The 18,217-nt window shown below is 45.4% G+C and overlaps 12 protein-coding genes and 2 non-coding genes across 14 annotated transcripts; 8 read left to right on the top strand and 6 right to left on the bottom strand.

The window, feature by feature from the left end:
• Window positions 1–367: 367 nt before the first annotated feature.
• On the top strand, window positions 368–1,768 carry ORC4 (origin recognition complex subunit 4; the record flags this gene model as incomplete). Its single annotated transcript, XM_020210048.1, has 1 exon — window positions 368–1,768. The coding sequence occupies one exon, from the start codon at window positions 368–370 to the stop codon at window positions 1,766–1,768; it is 1,401 nt and encodes a 466-aa protein (XP_020064260.1).
• A 619-nt stretch (window positions 1,769–2,387) lies between these two features.
• On the top strand, window positions 2,388–2,930 carry CANTADRAFT_51664 (pyridoxal 5'-phosphate synthase; the record flags this gene model as incomplete). Its single annotated transcript, XM_020209974.1, has 1 exon — window positions 2,388–2,930. The coding sequence occupies one exon, from the start codon at window positions 2,388–2,390 to the stop codon at window positions 2,928–2,930; it is 543 nt and encodes a 180-aa protein (XP_020064259.1).
• A 49-nt stretch (window positions 2,931–2,979) lies between these two features.
• On the bottom strand, window positions 2,980–3,051 carry CANTADRAFT_t129. Its single transcript has one exon. It is a non-coding gene; the product is annotated as a tRNA-His (tRNA).
• A 1,082-nt stretch (window positions 3,052–4,133) lies between these two features.
• On the top strand, window positions 4,134–4,779 carry CANTADRAFT_248716 (uncharacterized protein). Its single transcript, XM_020207246.1, has one exon. It carries the CDS (start codon window positions 4,167–4,169, stop codon window positions 4,575–4,577), a length of 411 nt encoding a protein of 136 aa, XP_020064258.1. The 5' UTR covers window positions 4,134–4,166; the 3' UTR covers window positions 4,578–4,779.
• A 242-nt stretch (window positions 4,780–5,021) lies between these two features.
• IMP2 (endopeptidase catalytic subunit) lies at window positions 5,022–5,546 on the bottom strand (the record flags this gene model as incomplete). Its single annotated transcript, XM_020209964.1, has 1 exon — window positions 5,022–5,546. The coding sequence occupies one exon, from the start codon at window positions 5,544–5,546 to the stop codon at window positions 5,022–5,024; it is 525 nt and encodes a 174-aa protein (XP_020064257.1).
• A 172-nt stretch (window positions 5,547–5,718) lies between these two features.
• Window positions 5,719–6,009, top strand: CANTADRAFT_52186 (uncharacterized protein; the record flags this gene model as incomplete). The annotated part of the gene is made up of 1 exon (XM_020210046.1): window positions 5,719–6,009. One exon carries the CDS (start codon window positions 5,719–5,721, stop codon window positions 6,007–6,009), a length of 291 nt encoding a protein of 96 aa, XP_020064256.1.
• A 247-nt stretch (window positions 6,010–6,256) lies between these two features.
• CANTADRAFT_32897 (uncharacterized protein) lies at window positions 6,257–6,856 on the bottom strand (the record flags this gene model as incomplete). The annotated part of the gene is made up of 1 exon (XM_020208484.2): window positions 6,257–6,856. A coding segment is annotated over one exon (600 nt), but the record flags the coding sequence as incomplete, so codon positions are not given.
• Window positions 6,857–7,324: 468 nt separating this feature from the next.
• On the top strand, window positions 7,325–7,849 carry CANTADRAFT_21901 (polyphosphatase; the record flags this gene model as incomplete). The annotated part of the gene is made up of 1 exon (XM_020206757.1): window positions 7,325–7,849. The coding sequence occupies one exon, from the start codon at window positions 7,325–7,327 to the stop codon at window positions 7,847–7,849; it is 525 nt and encodes a 174-aa protein (XP_020064254.1).
• A 201-nt stretch (window positions 7,850–8,050) lies between these two features.
• CANTADRAFT_52050 (uncharacterized protein) lies at window positions 8,051–8,941 on the bottom strand (the record flags this gene model as incomplete). The annotated part of the gene is made up of 1 exon (XM_020210028.1): window positions 8,051–8,941. One exon carries the CDS (start codon window positions 8,939–8,941, stop codon window positions 8,051–8,053), a length of 891 nt encoding a protein of 296 aa, XP_020064253.1.
• A 1,476-nt stretch (window positions 8,942–10,417) lies between these two features.
• On the top strand, window positions 10,418–10,794 carry CANTADRAFT_26171 (mitochondrial 37S ribosomal protein YMR31). Its single transcript, XM_020207672.1, has 2 exons — window positions 10,418–10,497; window positions 10,545–10,794. The coding sequence occupies exons 1-2, from the start codon at window positions 10,425–10,427 to the stop codon at window positions 10,775–10,777; spliced, it is 306 nt and encodes a 101-aa protein (XP_020064252.1). The 5' UTR covers window positions 10,418–10,424; the 3' UTR covers window positions 10,778–10,794.
• Window positions 10,795–11,092: 298 nt separating this feature from the next.
• CANTADRAFT_248808 (proteasome core particle subunit beta 7) lies at window positions 11,093–12,471 on the top strand. Its single transcript, XM_020207252.1, has 2 exons — window positions 11,093–12,281; window positions 12,327–12,471. The coding sequence occupies exon 1, from the start codon at window positions 11,407–11,409 to the stop codon at window positions 12,232–12,234; it is 828 nt and encodes a 275-aa protein (XP_020064251.1). The 5' UTR covers window positions 11,093–11,406; the 3' UTR covers window positions 12,235–12,281; window positions 12,327–12,471.
• Window positions 12,472–13,550: 1,079 nt separating this feature from the next.
• On the top strand, window positions 13,551–14,690 carry PDE1 (3',5'-cyclic-nucleotide phosphodiesterase PDE1; the record flags this gene model as incomplete). Its single annotated transcript, XM_020210061.1, has 1 exon — window positions 13,551–14,690. The coding sequence occupies one exon, from the start codon at window positions 13,551–13,553 to the stop codon at window positions 14,688–14,690; it is 1,140 nt and encodes a 379-aa protein (XP_020064250.1).
• Window positions 14,691–15,824: 1,134 nt separating this feature from the next.
• On the bottom strand, window positions 15,825–17,884 carry RET2 (coatomer subunit delta). Its single transcript, XM_020207671.1, has one exon. The coding sequence runs from the start codon at window positions 17,496–17,498 to the stop codon at window positions 15,864–15,866; it is 1,635 nt and encodes a 544-aa protein (XP_020064249.1). The 5' UTR covers window positions 17,499–17,884; the 3' UTR covers window positions 15,825–15,863.
• On the bottom strand, window positions 17,883–17,954 carry CANTADRAFT_t128. Its single transcript has one exon. It is a non-coding gene; the product is annotated as a tRNA-Trp (tRNA).
• Between the last annotated feature and the right edge of the window lie 263 nt (window positions 17,955–18,217).

The raw sequence follows: 18,217 nt of genomic DNA, 5'->3' as shown, positions 1-18,217 counted from the left end.
TTTTTCCAGTCATGGTCAAACTATTTCACTTGGCCATTTTTGACTCTTTCCCATTTCGTAGTTTGGTGGCAGTTGACGTCAAGGCAAATCTCCTATTTTTGGTGCTTGCTACAGCTCCTTAACTCAGAATTGTCTTGGATCGACTTACCCCAAACTTGGTCACGTGAAGCTAATCCACATCGCATATCCTAGACACTATGCTGTAGTGAACGAGCACCACACGATGACCACGGATCCTCACGATGAGCCTGCTTTGCTTGATTCGGAGAAGAGAAGGTCCATAGAACATGAGGCTCCTATTAAAAGAGCTAAACGAGTGGATCTCAACGACATCAATGCCATCAAGAAACAGGTTACTTCCCAGCTCATGGGAAACTTCAACAATATACTTGAATCCAAGTCTCTTAAGGATAAGTATATAGAAATCCACAAGCTACTTGAGCATACTATACGAGATAATGAGGGCCATTCCATTATGATCATTGGCCCTCGGTCCTCCGGAAAGACTTCACTTGTGAACGCAGCCTTGGCCGATATGGAAACCAAGTATGGGGGACAGTATATCGTATTCAAGTTGAATGCTTTTATCCATTCAGACGACAATTCGGCTTTGAGAGAAATAGCCAAGCAATTGGATAATAACTTGAACCGGAATATGGACCAAAACACTGTGACAGACGAGTTGCAGACGTTTGAACAACGGTCTATCAGTGACACAATGAATATCATCTTGAATACCCTCAACAAAAGAAATGAAGAGAAACCACTTTTGACTGGTAGATTGCAGTCCGAAGAAAACCCGGAAGAAAAACTCTCGTTAATCTTCATTATAGAGGAGTTTGAAAAGTTCACAGATAACAATAAGCAAACGCTCTTGTACAACTTGTTCGACTCCTCCCAGAATAGCTCGGTGCCTATTTGTGTTGTCGGTATTTCGAGCAAGATTATTACCAGAGAATTGCTCGAAAAAAGAGTCAGAAGTAGGTTTTCACAAAGAATGATATCCATTAATAAACCAAATACGCTCGAAGAATTTTGGGCAAACGCAAGGCTAGCATTGACATTAAATGACAATAAAATCGAGGAGTTGACTGATAAAGCTTTTGGTCGCGAATGGAACAGCCACGTTGATCATCTTTTTCATTCTAGCACTGTTTTCAAAAGAATGCTCTATCAAAATTACTACACAGTAAAGAACTATAAGGATTTCAATAACGCATGCATATTTCCAATGTCTAAAATAACCACCGAATCTCCATTTCTACAAGATAAGCATTTTCAAAAGTACATTCAGAATCAATCCACAAACCATACGCAGGAGCTCGTCAAATCGTTATCTTCTTTGGAGTTGTTATTGACTATCGCTGCTGCAAGGTGGGTTGAGAAACACGATCTCCAGGTCATAAACTTCAATTTGGCCTATAAAGAATATGAAGATATGATGAAAGGATTCAACGTAAATTCTACTTCCACGGTTGCTTCTGCCAATAATTTCGATAGTAAGGTCATCACCAACATCAAGATCAACCAAAAGATTTGGTCCGCCAATGTGTTGAAGAACAACTGGGAGATATTATATAAATTGGGTCTATTATTGGATTCCACTGGATTAACTACCAATAATGATGGTCATATTATCACCAATATTAATTTAAACAAGAACTTGATTATTGAGGAGAACAAAATGGTACAATTGGATGTATCTTTGGATGAGCTAGGCAATTTAATCGACGATCTGAACGTCTACAAGAAATTGACCAGATTGTGAACAACTTACGAATGATGCTGGTCCTCATCAGATAGCTTGCCTAATAATGGGATAAACTAAATAGATTATTGAGCTTTCCGGCTTGATTGAAGCTAAAGTAATTAGAATTATAGAGTATTAAAGATTGGTTGTTTATTCTTGTATCCCTCGCCATTTCAAAATTACAGTTGTGACCATATGATCGAAGTAATAGTGCAATTAGATATATGCCATCTATCCCAAGACTGTTCAGAATCTTGGAATATTATCAAGTATACAAGATAAAGCAGGGTAGATCACAAAATGTTGTGAGTCAAAAGTTAGAAGAAGAGCCTTAAAGTACCAGCAATCCATAACTCCTATTTCATGTACTGAAGAATCAAAGGAGAGTCTACTACATACTAGGATACTACAGCAGTAGAAATTTATAGCGAAAATCAACTAGCCCATAAACAATTCATATTTCAGCCACTTCAATAGAACACCCCAATTGTATCCGGTGTATAGTCAGAGTACCCCGATCTTACGATCTACTCCGATCCCATGACCTTAAAGTTACTAATTCATTACATAAGTCGCAGTATAAATTAATACACATCCGTCCTGTTTGAGAACCAATTGCCATCAATCGGATCATATCATGTCAGAATTGCCTGGTTCCGTCACCAACCTCTTGAAATCGACCAGATTCATCCATTTGGCCACGTGCAAGGACAATGTGCCCCATGTTTCCCTTATGAACTACACATACTACCATGGAAGTGAGGGTGACTACATAATCATATCTACCCCAAAGAAAACCACAAAGTATGAAAACATAGTAGCAAACCCAATCGTGTCATTGTTGGTACATGATTGGATCTCAGCCAAGGACAACAACTCTGGAGAAGATAAAAGCGGGGCGCCCAATGAAAGAAGAAACTCGTTGTTCGAGATGCTTGCTAATATCAATAAGAACGAATTGGGCCGTGTTTCGGTGATGATCACTGGTACCTCCACCATCCTCGACAAGGAGAAGGATGCCACGTCCTTCGAGTTCTATAAGTCTTTGCACTTGAATAATTCGAAAATCGACCAGGTTCAATCGAAGAATTATATTGAATGCGATGGAAATGCACTTATAGCTATAAAATTCGACTCAGTCAAAGTTACTGACACTGACAACAACATAGAACTATACTAATATACGTGAGTGTGGTTTTTATTGTGTAGATGGTGCAAAAATAATATCCTGCCGGTCCCAGGAATCGAACCTGGGTTTGTTCGGCCACAACGAACTGTACTAACCACTATACGAGACCGGCTACTTCTTGATTAAAAAAGAGCTTTTTCTGTTACCGCAATAAATGTCATATAATTTGATAGCGCACGACTGTTTGAATGGTACACCTATCGATTCTTACAATACAGAGAATATAAGCATTTGTTCTTTTATGAGTATTACAGTCCTTGCAAGGAAATTCATCTTATTTTTCATAAAAAAAATACAACAACTTTAGCGGTGTGTTTCGAGAATATAGTCCTACCCTTCTAGTTCTAGCTGGTATCTAACGGGCAATTTCAAGAGCATTCTATAATAGGCTTCCATTTCGCAAGAAGTTGCGTTTTTGGTATTATTTCATTTCTCAAATATCTTCCGCATAGTATTGAATTTTATTTTTAAGAATCTAGAACGTATTCCCAGTAAACTTTCTCTCAGATTAGGATGCTTTATATCTAATAGATACCTTTTGAATATAAACGGTTTATATGACATGATCCGCTTCCTTAATGCTTCCGTATGTTGCCCACCAAGTTGCAAAAAATCAACAAAAAACCGAAATTAAAAATTAACTAAATCATAAAGGTTTGACGATAATGGTGTGTCATCCATTAAAATAGATGTACAGTCGGTAGATTATAATATACTTCTCATTAGCAAAAATAAAAATGAATATTGGTCTGTCTGTGTTTCTGAAAGCCTCAAATTGTGTTGCACCTAATTCACCCAGTGGAACCCCCAAGCTTTGTGGAAATGGGTTGGCTAATAACTCTTATTGAATCAATGTAGGTGATGTTTCATTTCACTCAAAGGCGGAAAGACTTAAGTGTTATGATATGATCCTGTCCAATCAATTTAGCAATTTCAAAGAAATTTCAAGTTGTTAATACAAGTATTTCATTATTTTGAAATATCTCGTTTTCTTACATTTATGCACAATTTTTGGAAACCTTTGTAATTTGCAATAATCTTTGATTCATTGGAATAAACTTTGACAACCATCTCTTTTATTAATTAGCTCTAGCTAATAAGTCGTTTATCTTTAGGAACTAGTCTAACTTAGGGTGCTAAGTGCTTCCTGTTTAAGTTCAGGCAAATTGCAAGCAGTATATGCAGTGCACGAAATCAATTTAGTGCTAACTACTTCACACCCACACGATGCCAGAAAAATTCATGGACGACGAGGAAATCAACAAGGACTTCAGTCCTACGCATTTAAGAGTTAGAGAAGATGCGAAGGTCCTCGGTAAGAAAGGATATCAACGATTGCTTCTAACTGCTCTTAAGGCCATCATCGTGTGGGTGTTGATTAGGGTTTGGCTTCCTGCTGGACTTATCTTGCTGTTTGCCTTGATTGTTGACATAATTCAACAAAGTGTGACCAGATTTAAGAGATTGGGCGAGTTGAAACGGAAGAGGAACGTCGAATTGCAAAAGGCCGAAGAGACTAAATTAAGAGACTTGAAAGTGACCAATGTGAAAGTACAGAGTAGCAATGATTCATTTGATATAGAGCGAAGATTAGCTCCCAATCTAACAGATGAGTATTTACTTGAGCAACATCCATGAATGGGTGATACTTTGTTGCAGTGCCAGACCACGAAATCATGAATCTAACAGTTTATTGGAAGAAGCGAGAGACCATATGGTCTATGCTCGAATAGTATATACAATGCAATTAATGACAACATGTTACGAGATGTCCTATTGTGAGATGGGGCCTGGGTTAAGGATGTGACAGACCAAATTCGTCTTCGACTCGTTTGAGAACTCGTTGGAAGTCCACTCCGGCACCGCTGGGCTCTCGAGCCAAAAGCTGGGCCTCCTTCTCAAGATGGCGGAGTTCTTATCACGTAGTTTGGCTAGTACTTCGTGTGGTTTTCACAACTTATTTAGCTAACAGAAGATTGTCCCACATGGGTGGTGAGTAGTTAACATCGTATTTAGCCACCGAAATATACCCATGTTTTAGATGAGCAGTGGGTTCAGCCATACCTGCTTCTCGAGCTCACGCTATATTTCCCCGATCAGCTTGACCAGCATATCCTTCGGATCCAACTCTCTCGCATCTCGTCCTCCCAGTATATCTTTTCCGAACCGGCTCAATGGCCACAATATGGTCACCACCTTGCCCACTACCAAGCCCTGGCTCACGGGTCCAAAGTTGTTGGAGTCGATGGAATGGAACGCATTGTCTCCCTCCACCCATAAGTGGTTGCGAGGCACCACTGTCTGCGCTTTCGGGTAGGGGCTCTTAGGCCTCACTCGATCTCCCTGCAACCCCACCACCCGCTTGGTGAGGATCTTCTCGGGGTTCTCTGGGGACCGGAACATGATCACGTCGCCCCTAGTGAACGAGGTTTCCTTCACTTTGAGCTTGCTGACGAGCACAATGTCCTTGGTGGTGGAGTCGGTGCCAGGGTTGAAGGTGGGACTCATGGAGCTGCCTCGGATCTGGTACGGCTGGTACACGTGATTGGTAAAGGTGTAGACCACGGGGATCCACGTCAAGGCTAGCAACGACTTGCGGAGAGACATGATCAACGGGATGGTTCCTTACAGACTCGCCCTTGGTGTGTGAATTCGGGTAGTGGTGAGGGCGCTAGTTCCTGTATATGCGCCCGATCTGATGGGAAAGTTGCACCAATTTCAAGCCAACAATCTGCAATAATTACCAACGGCACCTTTCTGCAAGAAATCTTGGGGAAACATGGAGAAAAGCGGAGCCCTCGACCAGGCATTGATGGAGGACATTGCGCGCCATTGTCCCCAGCAGTTTCTTGCCTTCCACAAGTGTATGAGCAACGGCGGAACCGGATGTGATAAAGAGCAGTTTGAGTTGGCTGGGTGCATCAAACAGCAAGTGCCTTCATTCCAAAAGATCCAGGGCGAATGTGCCGCCAAGTTGAAGGAGTACGAGTCGTGCTTGAAGGGGACCGAAGACTGTTCCAGCCAGTTGTTGGAGTTGAGGAAGTGTGCTACTGGCACCATAGAAGGGTAGAGCCAGCGAAGATGGCTGAAATTAAAACTACTTTAGATGGTCGTGGTGTAAAGCCAGCATAGACGGCTCTGGACCAGATGTTCGGCTAGATTGGCTTCTCCGGACCTGGATGCTCAACTATATACTTTGGTATTTTTGGCTTTACAGGATGATCGACGTATAGATTGGTGGGAGTCACAACTGTGACGCTTATATCTTATTTTTTGGTTGTGCTAGGATGTTCGACGTATATAGATTAATCGTACACTCATTGCGCTCTATACTTCAAGGGGACTTGTTCAATTCTGATGTCCGAGTACCATTCTACGGCCTTGCCGCCCTCTCCACTCTCGATCTCCATCTCATGGTGGAGCAATTCGTGCTCGATGTCTTCCTTGTGCTTGATCTTGACGTCTGGATCGTCGTTGGCATGGTACAACTTCCAGTGATGCTCTTCGTATTCGGCCTCGAAGTCAAGATGGTGGCCCTGTCCGTAGCCAAAGTCTGGCAATTCACCCACATAGGCCTTCCACTCGGCAAGTGACACCCTCTGATCGTTGTCGGTGTCCATCAAGTTGAGAATGGTGTTAACAACGTAGTCCTTCTCCTGCTCAGAAATGACTGTCTTACCCTCTCCCATTCCAGACCCGTCTCCAGGCGTCTCCTTGATCCCGTACAAGTTCAAGATCTCGTCACGGCCCCAGCCTGAGCCTCTGTCATGCATGGTGAAGAACACCTCGGCACTGAACTGATCTATGCGGTGCTCTTCCAACATGTGCCATTTTTCCCACGACAAGCCCTTGGGACGTTCCTTGATGGCGCCGTGGGAGCCATGGTTGCCATGAGCAGCCACCAACCCAAGCAGTAATGCTAATACTCCGAATCTCATTGTGGAGGTCTATGTTCCAGAAACGTAGCTGTTTATGGACTGGGTCGTGCACACGCCCAAATATGTCAGGGGAACTTCTGCTTGGCTTGATGACACCTGCCAACGCTGCAGCTGTCCCAGGGACTCGCAGCACCCCCAAACGACTCTATATTCAGCGGATTCAACCTGTAACCAGATTACCTGCTTTGCGCTGTTTCTGTAGGGACTCCGCCCAGGGCTTATCGGTGTTCAAGTTATGTCTCCGCAAGTCCGACATGACTCACGTGCGTCGCATGCACGTTTGTCTGGAGAAGGCCAGATGGAGCAGCTTGAGTCACTCCATTGAGATTCCCAGTTGCACTTCTGAAGAGACGACCTACCAGCAAGTACAACGCAAGACCACTGCTGAAGTTTGAACAATTCCTGGAATAACCAACACTACCCATTCACTGCTTACTACCCACTAATATGGTCGATCGCCCCACAACCTCTCGAGTTGGCCGAGAAAACCAACGTTACAACCCCGAAACAGGCGCCAGAATGGTGGCTGGATGCATCTGCTTGAACGACACCAAGGACAAGGTGGTGATGGTGCAATCAATGGCACATGTCGGACGCTGGGTGCTACCAAAGGGAGGAATCGAACTTGACGAGGGAGACGACTTCCTGGTCAGTGCCGTCCGAGAGACCTGGGAAGAGGCTGGGGTCGAGGGCCGGGTGATGAAGAAATTGGAGGTGGTGCTCGACTCTCGTGGCAAAAAGGCCCCAGTGGTGTCGGAAATCACAGATGCCAAGGTGATCCCCAAGTCTGAGTTTCATTTCTACGAGCTCCTCGTTACTTCAATGAGCCAGGACTGGCCAGAAGCAGATCAGCGCGAGAGGCGCTGGTGTACCTACAGTGATGCTGTGCACGAGTTGACCCGTGCAAAGAGGCCGGAATTGATCCAGGCACTCGACCTGCTGAGCATCTTGAAGTCGAGCCAGGTGCCATAAATGAGATGCTGATCTAGCTACCGCCAGTGAAACCTTCAGAAAATGCGATTGAAATGCTGTTGAAGAGTGAAGATCCCAAAGAATAACCTGAATATAATTAAAAAACGGGCTTGTATAATATCCTACTTACGAGGATCCCAAAGATTAACCTGAAACTACTTAATTATTGGCTTGTGCTTATAACCTACTTTTTTAGTGAAACTACTTAAAAAGATCTCCCATAAATGACAACATGTTTGGAGCCTGGGCAGGGCCCTTAAGGTTGAAGTAAAGTTTTCCAAGATGTTCGATGGGCCCCACGAGGTTGTTGCGCTGCAATGCTTGTTTGTACTGGTCGAATAGTTTTGTGAATTTGGAGGCGTCTTTCGTAAGGGTTAACAAAAGTAGCTGTAAGAAGGTGAAGAGGGGGTAGTCTCCAACGTACACCGAGACGTCACCTTCCGTCACCTTTTGGTCCTGATTTATTTTGCCATCCTTGATCAATCTATTTATGAATCTGTCCCCCACCTCTCTAGCAAATTTCACGTTCTTTAAGTATGCATAATTGATGACTCCTCTGGCCAAGAACACACCTGGATCACCTCCGTTGGCAGCCCACCATTCGTACAAAAAGTCGGTGTACAATGGCACCGATTCGTAGGTTCCCAAAACAAGGTGCACCTCGGCCAATGGGAACACCTTGGTTTCACCTTGCTTCACGGCGTTCAACAACTTGTTGCCGAAGAAGTGGTGCATGTCGGCGTCGCCGTACTTGCTGGATGACGCCTGGCTGATCTGCTTGGCCAAGTCGACCAAGGCAGGCTCATTATCAGGTAAATAGCTCATGGAGTCGATCAATTTGACCTTGTCAAAAAGATCGCCTTCCTTCGTCACCTCGATCATGTACTGAATCAAGTCGCTGGCTGAGCTTGACTCCTTGTTCTTGCCCAAGATCACCGATCCCTGGTACAAGATTTCCACTGCCTCCGAGTACTGCTTGCTCTTGACATAACGGTTGGTGATGGTTCTCAACGTTTGGTGGGCCTCGTAGAATGAACCGCTGTCAATCTTGGCCTGGAAGCGCTGGATGGTTCTCTGTAACTTGTCTGACATCGCTGGCGTGAAGTACGGAGAGTCGAGCGGATTCTAGGTCGCTTCACGTGTGGTTTTGTGGGTCGTCCCACGGACTGATTTCTGGAAGGCGCGACATTTGCCAGCACCACCATATTTGGGGTGACATGGACTGACAGGGAATTGTAGCTTGATGCTGGGGACAACGTAGTTCCCGTACTGAAAAGCTGGTGAAGCCGAGGAATCCATTTTCGAGACTGTTTGGCTCGTTTTTCTTGAGCGATTTCCCTCTTGATATTGGCCAATGTCTGCGCAGGTGTAGTGCTGCACAGCCAGCGACAGGTTTCCACAGTCCTCAGTAAAAGACTTCCCGCCATCGAGTTATTTACAGCTATGCAGACACGGGAGTCTTGACAACGGTACGAGTTTTTCTGCTGGAACAGCGGAAACCAGTGGGGAATCGACCCCACTGCTGAAGCATGGAATTGCACCAACCGGAGCTTGGGAAATCGGCGACTGTTGGTGAAGATGAGTGCAGGATCAAAGTTGTGGAGCTCAATCTGCTGGATAGATGAGCCTGCCAAGAGCGACAAGACAGCGCTGCCAAAGTGAAACCACGGGTGACTGCGAGATTGGCGAGTGCCAATCCAATCCTTCAACTCCTCGAAACAGAACTGGGGAATTGGAACATTGCTGTGGCGCCATGGAAGTCCCAGCCAGGGGTTGTTTCGAGCGCAGACCAAACGCTTCTTGCTGTTTATACTGATTCTGATGAGCGTGGGCGAAGCCTTAGCCCTCATTTTGATGATCTTGGCGGCCTCTGCCTTGGTAGGAGGACTGAAGTCGGGCTTCAATTTGATGTTCAAATACCTGACAGTGGGATAGCGCACAAGCATGAGCACGTCAATCGAGGTGGTACTGACGGTGATATACTTGAGACCAGCATAGTCACGATGAAAACTGAGCAAGTGGGAATAGAATGCCCTCTCTCCTGTTCCACTGATACTAGCCTCTGGGTAAAGGAAAAGTACCCTGATGTTCCTGGCGTAGTAGCATTCGAAGTCGGAATGGGTTCTCACCTTCTTGGGCTTAATGTGGTACACCATCCCGATTCCGTTACAGTAGAGGGTCTTGCAGGTGTACAAAAAGCTTAAGACCTGGCTCATTTGTCCGGTGTCCTTGTAGACTAGGAATAAGATCCGCTGAAGCACTTTTGGCGGCAAGTCGATGATAGTTGTGGATGGGTGCAAAATCCGAGAACTTTGTTTTGGGAGGATTGACCCCCACGAAAAATTGACAAGCTTACTTCCTACCCACGACATAGCTCAAATAGGTGCCTACCGCCGAATAGCGCCGCTTTGCAATAATTGTGGGTCTCGCTTCCATTTGGGGCCATTACTGGTTAGCCCCGGGATTCACCGGTAGAAGCACGTCACGTGGCATCGCTTGCGACCTCCATCAAAACCTCGGAGCGACGACCAATGAAACCCTCGTACTACACCACTCCATCTCCAACCCCCACACCATGAGAGCTGCTACCAGATTGTTCAAACACACTCCCCTCATCAAGTTCGTTGGTGGCCCCCACACTGCCCCAAGTAAGTACCCACCTCGCGGCACATCCTCCGTCTATGCTAACATCTAGAAAACGTATCACACGCCGCAAAGGCTCACCCTATGGCTCCAAATGGCGAATTACCAGGTAGCGGATCCAGTGGATCCAGCGCAGGTGCTTCGTACTTCAACAAGAACCCAGTCGAGCCTCAAAATGGTGAATTCTTCTCCAGAAGCCAATTGTCCAGCAGATTCAGATACAAGGCCCCCAAGGAAGAAGAAATTGACAACGTCATCACTGGAGGTGCTGCTTTGGTGTTCTGATTTCCTACACCTTCCGGATCACATGGACCAGGACGGCATCCTCCTGGTCTGAGTACGACTTGGTTGGGCCAGGTTAAATGTACTTCACTATCAAATATACATATTGGAAAGATACTCGTAGCACCCATGATGGGTGATTTCAGCGCATGACCGGGTGGTGACTTTGTTGGCTAAGCTTTTGGGATATTTTAATTATGTGTAGTTAGTTTGGGTGCTTTCAATCACTAATTCTGGCCAAAAGCGATACCCAAATAGCCACCCTGACTCCCAACCTTTTGCACTTGTACAAGTAGCCAACCCCTTCATGGATATTGCCAGTTAGTGCCCATCCGTACTTCCCTTCCTCTGTGGGAACGATCTGGGGGGATTAGATCCTGCACACAAACAAAGACCCTGCACACAGCCAAGGGCAAAAACTCGTCGAATTGCCACTCGCTACAAGCCATACTGTATCTGCCATCTATCAACTAGAACCCAGTTCAGCTTCAAATTCACCCATCCTACACGTGTCATAAGGATAGGAATCAATTTACGCGATTACGAGCCTAATTGAAACAGATTGATACTTGAAACCGATTCAATCGACAAATTTACACCCCTTCTTCATTTAGCCACTACATCAAACTATCATGAATCACGATCCATTTTTGTGGGGACGTCCAAGCAATGACACATACGGAGCATACAACCACGCCATAGCACAAGCCAGCGTTCAGGAAGCCACCCATGACCAGCTCGACCAGTTTCCTAAGAAGCACACCCAACAACCAATCATCACAGGTACCTCGGTTATCGCCTTGAAGTACAAGGACGGAATCATAATGGCTGCCGATACCATGGGATCGTACGGTTCTTTGATGAGATTCAACAACATCGAAAGATTGTTCAGGGTTGGCAAAGAGACCGTGGTGGGTATTTCTGGGGACATCTCGGACATGCAGCAGTTACACAGAATTCTCAACGAGTTGGAAACAGACGAAGAAGTCTATGACAACGACGGGGGACACAACTTGAGAGCCCCTCACGTCCACGAGTACTTGACCCGTATTTTATACAATAGAAGATCCAAGATGGACCCATTGTGGAATGCTGTGTTGGTTGGTGGATTCAACGACGATGGCTCGCCTTTCTTGAAGTATGTTGATTTATTGGGTGTTGCGTACGGGTCGTCAACCTTGGCCACCGGGTTTGGTAATCACTTGGCCATCCCATTGTTGAGACAGTTGATCCCAAACGACACCGACTATGTCAATGTCACTGAGGAACAAGCCAAGAAGGTGGTCATGGACTGTATGAGGGTTTTGTTCTATAGAGATGCTAGATCTTTCGACAAGTTCTCCATGGTCACCATCAAGGACGGAGGTAAAGGGTTTGACTTCGAGAAGAACATCAAGATTGATAACCAAAGCTGGAGATTTGCCAGAGACATCAAGGGTTACGGCAGCAAGCAGGAGTAAACACTGGAACGGCGGTTATGTCTTCGCCCAAACTGAAATGTGGAACGGTCGATAGAACCACATATGATACGGTGTGGAACGGTTGAGTTTAGAACCGCAGTAGTTGTCAGCAGAAGCGTGGAAGCACTGGCTATTGTTCTATGCTGTAGGAGTTCTGACGGAGGCTTCACAAAACGCATGTACCACGAATATAAAAGTAATGAAAACAATGTAAGACTTTGTGTTAGGAGACATTTTTTAGTAATTGACCTAGAACCTACTTAAATGGAATGAGCACGCGGGTGTACAGTGCTAAGTATAGCCGTCAATGATCGGCGGTGCCAAAAGGACGTAAGGCACGGAAATATGGCGTGCGGTACCGGCGCGAGCCCAAAGCCTCGACAACCAGGTGGGAGCACCAAGTGGATGAGCCCCTTGAAGCAACCGTTTCATATTTCAAGCTTCACACTAGTGTCAGAAATAAGGTTGATGAGGACTTCCATGCACCGTTTCCATGCATGAACGAGAGAGAACGCCTCAATGTACCGAAGACGCGGCTTCCACTGGGTTTGACATTGATGGTTCTGGCTCGCAGGGTCGGGTATCGTACCCCATTCCTGTCTTGTTGCCGGGTAATTTTGCGGGTGTGACATCAGACGAATTGTGGCTGGCATGGTGGTGGAATTGTCCCGATGGCGTGTCGGGGTCTGAAGTTGTGCCTGAGGTGATATCCCGCCCCAGAGGCCGTGGGGGCGTACGCTAATGCCCATGGCCCTTACAGGGCTACTGTCACGGTAGCGTTGCTCACAGGGCTGGGTCCCAACAATAATGGGTGGTTCTTCACAGATGGCGTAAAAAAAATAACTGGCGCCGCCAACGCTCGCACGGGGCAGGTTTTCTAGAAGCACCTCCCAACAATATACGAAGGTTCCACCCGGGGCAATTGTGTAACCGAGTGTAATTGGGACTCCCGGCCCGCTAGCCCCGCTTGGGCTGGCCAATGGTAGAGGCTCGCTGGCAATCCTACCCCCCCTGGTGCATATATTGGTGCGTCATTCTATGCTTGCAGCATGCGTCGTCGTCTAATAGATAAGCTCGGCGAGATCATTCTGGAGGGCCAGTCGTGGCGGCCCCATGCATGGAACGGGGAAAATTTGGGATGGGGACGGATTTTCTGGTGATACATAACTGAGCCATCTTGCCTGCTTTGCTGCACCGGTCCCACTAGATGGCTAACTGTTGTGCGGGTGCATTGTTCGACTTGATCCCCCTCCCCCCTGCGCCTCTGTCAAATGCCTACCCTGACCTCCGTGCTACCTCCGTCTGATAGTGTGCCCATGAGCTTCGAGTTGACCTTCTTGGGCGCCAGCGGTGGGCCTGTTGATGGCACCACCTGTGCCATGCTCGTTAAGCCGTGCGACGTCAGCTACCGAGACATCATCGAAAACGATGCCCATAGCGGCAACTTGCTCTGCGTGGACGCAGGCGCTGGGTTGTCGCTGATAGCGGAGATCATCTACCAAGAGACTACCACCACCTCTCCCCCCACCTCCAAGGTGCTCGAGTACTACCCCGACTCGCTCGCAGTGAACGAGTACCTCCAGACCTCCCGCACCACTCCTTTCGCACTCTTGCGCCAGATGTCGCCGTTCCAGGCCGCCCAGGAGGTGTGCTGCAAGCTCGACTACCTCATCACTCATCCCCACCTCGACCACGTCGCAGGCATGGTGGTCAACCTGGCGGGGTTCTCGATGGCCAAGCCCAAGACCATCCACGCGTCCCAATACACCGTTGATGCTTTGCAGGCTCATATCTTCAACGGCATCATTTGGCCCAACATGCCCCACTACAAGGTGCTCGACTTACAGCCCCACCCCTTCAACACCCGGTGGAGATCCGGCATCTTCGACATCACCATGTTCGAGTTGAGCCACGGCAGGCTGTCGAGCGAGTGCGACCAATCACCCAGAACAACCGAAACAGACCACTACGTGTCGTCGTCGTTCCTCGTCACAAACACCACCGACGGCGCCAGCGTGTTGATTTTTGGCGACTGCGAGGGCGACTCGGTGTCGAAGACCACCACCAACCTCCGCATCTGGCAGCACGTGGCGCCGTTGGTGGTCAACAAGCTGTTGAAGGGCATGGTGTTGGAGTGCTCCAACTGCAACGGAATCAAGGAAAACGAGTTGTACGGCCACATGGTGCCGGACCACTTGATAGCCGAGTTCAAGGCACTCGAGGCCGAGTGCGCCAAGGTGTCGGGTGCTCCCCAGCCGTTGAGCGGCTTCAACATAATCATCAACCACGTCAAGGAACCGGTGATAGGCGGCGGTGCTGAGATGAAAAACTACAAAGAAACCGAGCTCCAGGACCCGCGCAGACGGGTCTTGAGTCAGTTGAACGAGTTGAACGCCAGGGAAAACTTGGGGATCAAATTCTCCATTGCGCTTTCTGGAATCACCCTTGTAATATAGAATACATAGCTAGAATGAACTGTACTTATGGAATTCGTTTTTGTGAGAAACTACATGGATACTCGCAGGATTAACCACTGATAAGCTAGTAATCACAGCAAGTACCTCGTTGAATAAGATAAATTATATGCATTAATCTTGAGGAATATCTTACTAGAGAAACTCCAATTTACTTGGATAAAGTTGCATTGAACAAAAGGATCCAACTAAGCCAGAAATAGTCACTAATTTCATGAGCCAGTGGTCTTCGGAATTAAACCCTCGTCAAGAGAGCAACTACTACGGGTAATTTATTCCAAATGCTTCGGCAATAACCCAGGACTCAATTGTTTAAAGCTCCTAAATTTGAGGCTCAGTTGGATGATGGGCCTTCAATTGCGGAAAACATCCGGGGAGTCGATGACATGTTCATTAAAGCTACTTCAACAAATCGCTTATATGACGATTTCATTTCTGTCCACAGTATTATGTCTACGAAGACTGACCCATTTATGATGAAGATTGGGAGCGTCCTTCGCTGTGTCGTGCTTATTACTAGTGTTGATCTTGGCTCATCAACCAATAATTTTGTGAAATTACAGGAAGATTAAATCGATCAATAGTTTCCGTTTTTGGATGTCATTTTATATTTTGGGTTGAAGCTGGATCTATTTAAAGTTTGTCTAGTTTAACGTACAATTTATTAATTTCTTATTTATTATGTGCACCGACGCACCCATGGGCCAAAACAACCGCCAGTTAGTCCGTGGTGACCATTGTATCATCCCATTCTTAATAGATAAGGCCACAATTAATATCTCACAAAAATATTACTGACTATACTCGATTCTTACACAAAAGATATTAACTGACTCCTGTAGTACTAACTCTAGTAACCAGGACTAATCTATATGTTTTTTCCAACCCGAAATGGTTGTAAACAATAACGCTAATTTGGCGAGATTTGAATAATTACTAATAGATGCTTAAACTAACTAATGGATTAGACCGTCTTTTAATTTTATGATTGACAGATCACACCTAGGAACAATAGTGTCAGTTGTTCAATTCTAATTTTTTTGTGAATTGAGCATCAGATTTTACTCTTCATTCAATATAATAGCACTATCCTAAATCTACTACTAAATAAATCAAGAATTCTTGTATTGTACTAAGTACTTTTATAAACTAGGCTTAATTAACTTGGAAACTTTCAGAGGTAACGCTTGAGTGCAAATCAAATGGTAAGGATGCTTCGTCCTCGTTGTTGGAAACGACATCTATCACTTGGACCTTACCTAAGGAAACATCACTTTCGGTAACTTCAGTGTTGTTGATTTCGAATTGCAATTCTATTGGGAACAAAGAATCTTCATCATTAGCTGGAATGGTGAATTCAAAAGAGCCCTGAGAGTCTTCAAGCGAGATGGAACCAATATCAAAGATAACGCCAAAGTCACTGACTTCATAAGAGATGTTTTGGTTGGATTCATTGTTTAAGTTCACTTCAGATGACACAATTGGGACCAACAATTTGACATTTTCAATAGAAGCATGGTTGGTACCACTGTGTGCTTCTATGTAGTCGGAGGTCAACTCGTATTCCAAAGTGACCTCAGCAATGCCTTGGTCATTGATGTTCACCCAAGCAGTGATAACGAGTGGAATCAAGGAGGAATCATCATTCTTACCAGTGGCTCTCCATCTCAAGACACCAATGGCTTGGTCATTGGCTGGGAATGATTTAGATTTGTCCTTTAAGCCAATGATTCCACGGGAAGTGAACAAGTTACGGTCAACGTTTGGATGTGGCTTGTATTGGATTCCACCCGACTTTGCAGTCTTGAGCAAAAGTTTGGAATTGGCCAATTCAGCGTTATTTATTCTCAATTGCAAGTCACCCTTGACTTCGGATTGAACAATTGAACCTTCACGAGTAAGTTCTGCAGTAACCTTTTCATTAATAGTAATCAAAATACCATTGTTTTGAACCTTTGGCACCGATGGAGCAGGAGAAGCAGTCTTCTCTGGAGCCTTTTGTTGTACTGGAGTACTGGCATGTTGGAAAACAGGTTGAGATTGGGCCAAGAGGGGTTGATGGGCTTCTTGGGTGATCTTAGTTGGCTTCTTACCCAATTGTAAGCCACCTCTTCCGTGGATTGGCTTGCCGCCAAGTCCAGGAGAAGGAGTGTTGGTCTCAATGACAGGGGTAGGTTGATAAGTTGGTTGATATGATTGGGTAGTTTGAGAAGTTTGGTATGAATCGTAGCCACCGGCACCACCAGAAGGAAATTGTTCCATGTTACGTCTAGCCAATTCTTTACGTTGAATTTCTTTGGCCCTCCTCTTTCTTTCTTCATTGGCTTCCAATTCCTTGTTTCTTTCAATGATTTCTTGGATCTTTTCTTCATGGGAATCCATTTTCAAGAAGGTTTGGACTTGGCTCATGGTGACATTCTCCTTGTATCCCAAAGTGATAATTTCATCAAACGCACTGATGATCTCAAAAGCATTGTCGAAGATTTCACCTTCATCCACATTTCTTAATAAATTGCTGATGGTGGAAGCAAAGAGATGCAAGGTATCGATATCTTGGAGGATATTGGAGGTACGGTTGGTGATCAACACAATGTAGAATTCCTCAAGTGGTTGATAGACGTACCGCACATGTTCGTCCTCGATAGTGGTGTGTTGACTACTGGAGTCATTGATCAAACTAGGAAAGTTGGCAAGAAGGGCGGTGATACGATCCTTGCTCAAATCTTTGAATTGACGAGACAACAATGCCTTACCTCCACGGGTACATATAGACGCTGCCAATACTACCATCTTCGGTATTTAACACTTCAAAGGTTCTTAATTCGAATGGGATCAACGGATTTGAAATAGTTGAGGTGTCTTCCAAGATGCAATTGCTCCGCCAGTAAGTGATGTGGAATCTGATCCGCTAACTTTTTATGACGTTATGGATTGTTACTGTTTATTGTGGAAACAGATCCTTGTTACGCCCACGGTGAGTTGAGTTTTCGTGTCAACTTGAAAAGTCGTGCACTCGTCCGATTCAATAAATCACGTGATCAAAATCTGCTAATTCTTCCAGGCGACTTTTTAACGCGTTTTAAGTGGGTTTGGAAGGTAGGAAAGCCATTCCAGGTATTCTACATACATCCCAAAGTGGAGGAGATCAATATGAACTTCAAAAAACAAAAAAGATGACACGGACAGGAATTGAACCTGCAACCTTTCGATTTGGAGTCGAAAGCTCTACCATTGAGCCACCGCATCAATTTCTGCATATAATTGACCTGCTGTGGGTAATCACGTGAAAGAAGCTAGTAAATCACGTGATTTGTATAAATACAATATTTTGCAACTAGTATGATTTTGGCTCTATGAAAGACAAGATTACCCAATTATGTTTTCTCAGGCGTATAGCCCTTTGATAAAGAATTTTAATTCTTATTTTATCTACCCACGAGCCGATTTTCACACCTATTTTTTACGGATCTTCATACAGGTACGAGTAAAAGACAACTAGGGGAACAGAA

Source organism: Suhomyces tanzawaensis (assembly GCF_001661415.1).
Source record: "Suhomyces tanzawaensis NRRL Y-17324 unplaced genomic scaffold CANTAscaffold_4, whole genome shotgun sequence".
Lineage (NCBI taxonomy): Eukaryota > Fungi > Ascomycota > Pichiomycetes > Serinales > Debaryomycetaceae > Suhomyces > Suhomyces tanzawaensis.
This window is presented reverse-complemented; position numbering and strand designations above follow the sequence as displayed.

Coding starts and splice junctions, on each gene's coding strand:
- CANTADRAFT_248716 (XM_020207246.1), top strand. CDS start 4,167: ATGCCAGAAAAATTCATGGACGACGAGGAAATCAACAAGGACTTCAGT.
- RET2 (XM_020207671.1), bottom strand. CDS start 17,498: ATGGTAGTATTGGCAGCGTCTATATGTACCCGTGGAGGTAAGGCATTG.
- CANTADRAFT_26171 (XM_020207672.1), top strand. CDS start 10,425: ATGAGAGCTGCTACCAGATTGTTCAAACACACTCCCCTCATCAAGTTC. Junction 10,498..10,544: donor TGGCCCCCACACTGCCCCAA/GTAAGTACCCAC, acceptor GCTAACATCTAG/AAAACGTATCACACGCCGCA.
- CANTADRAFT_248808 (XM_020207252.1), top strand. CDS start 11,407: ATGAATCACGATCCATTTTTGTGGGGACGTCCAAGCAATGACACATAC.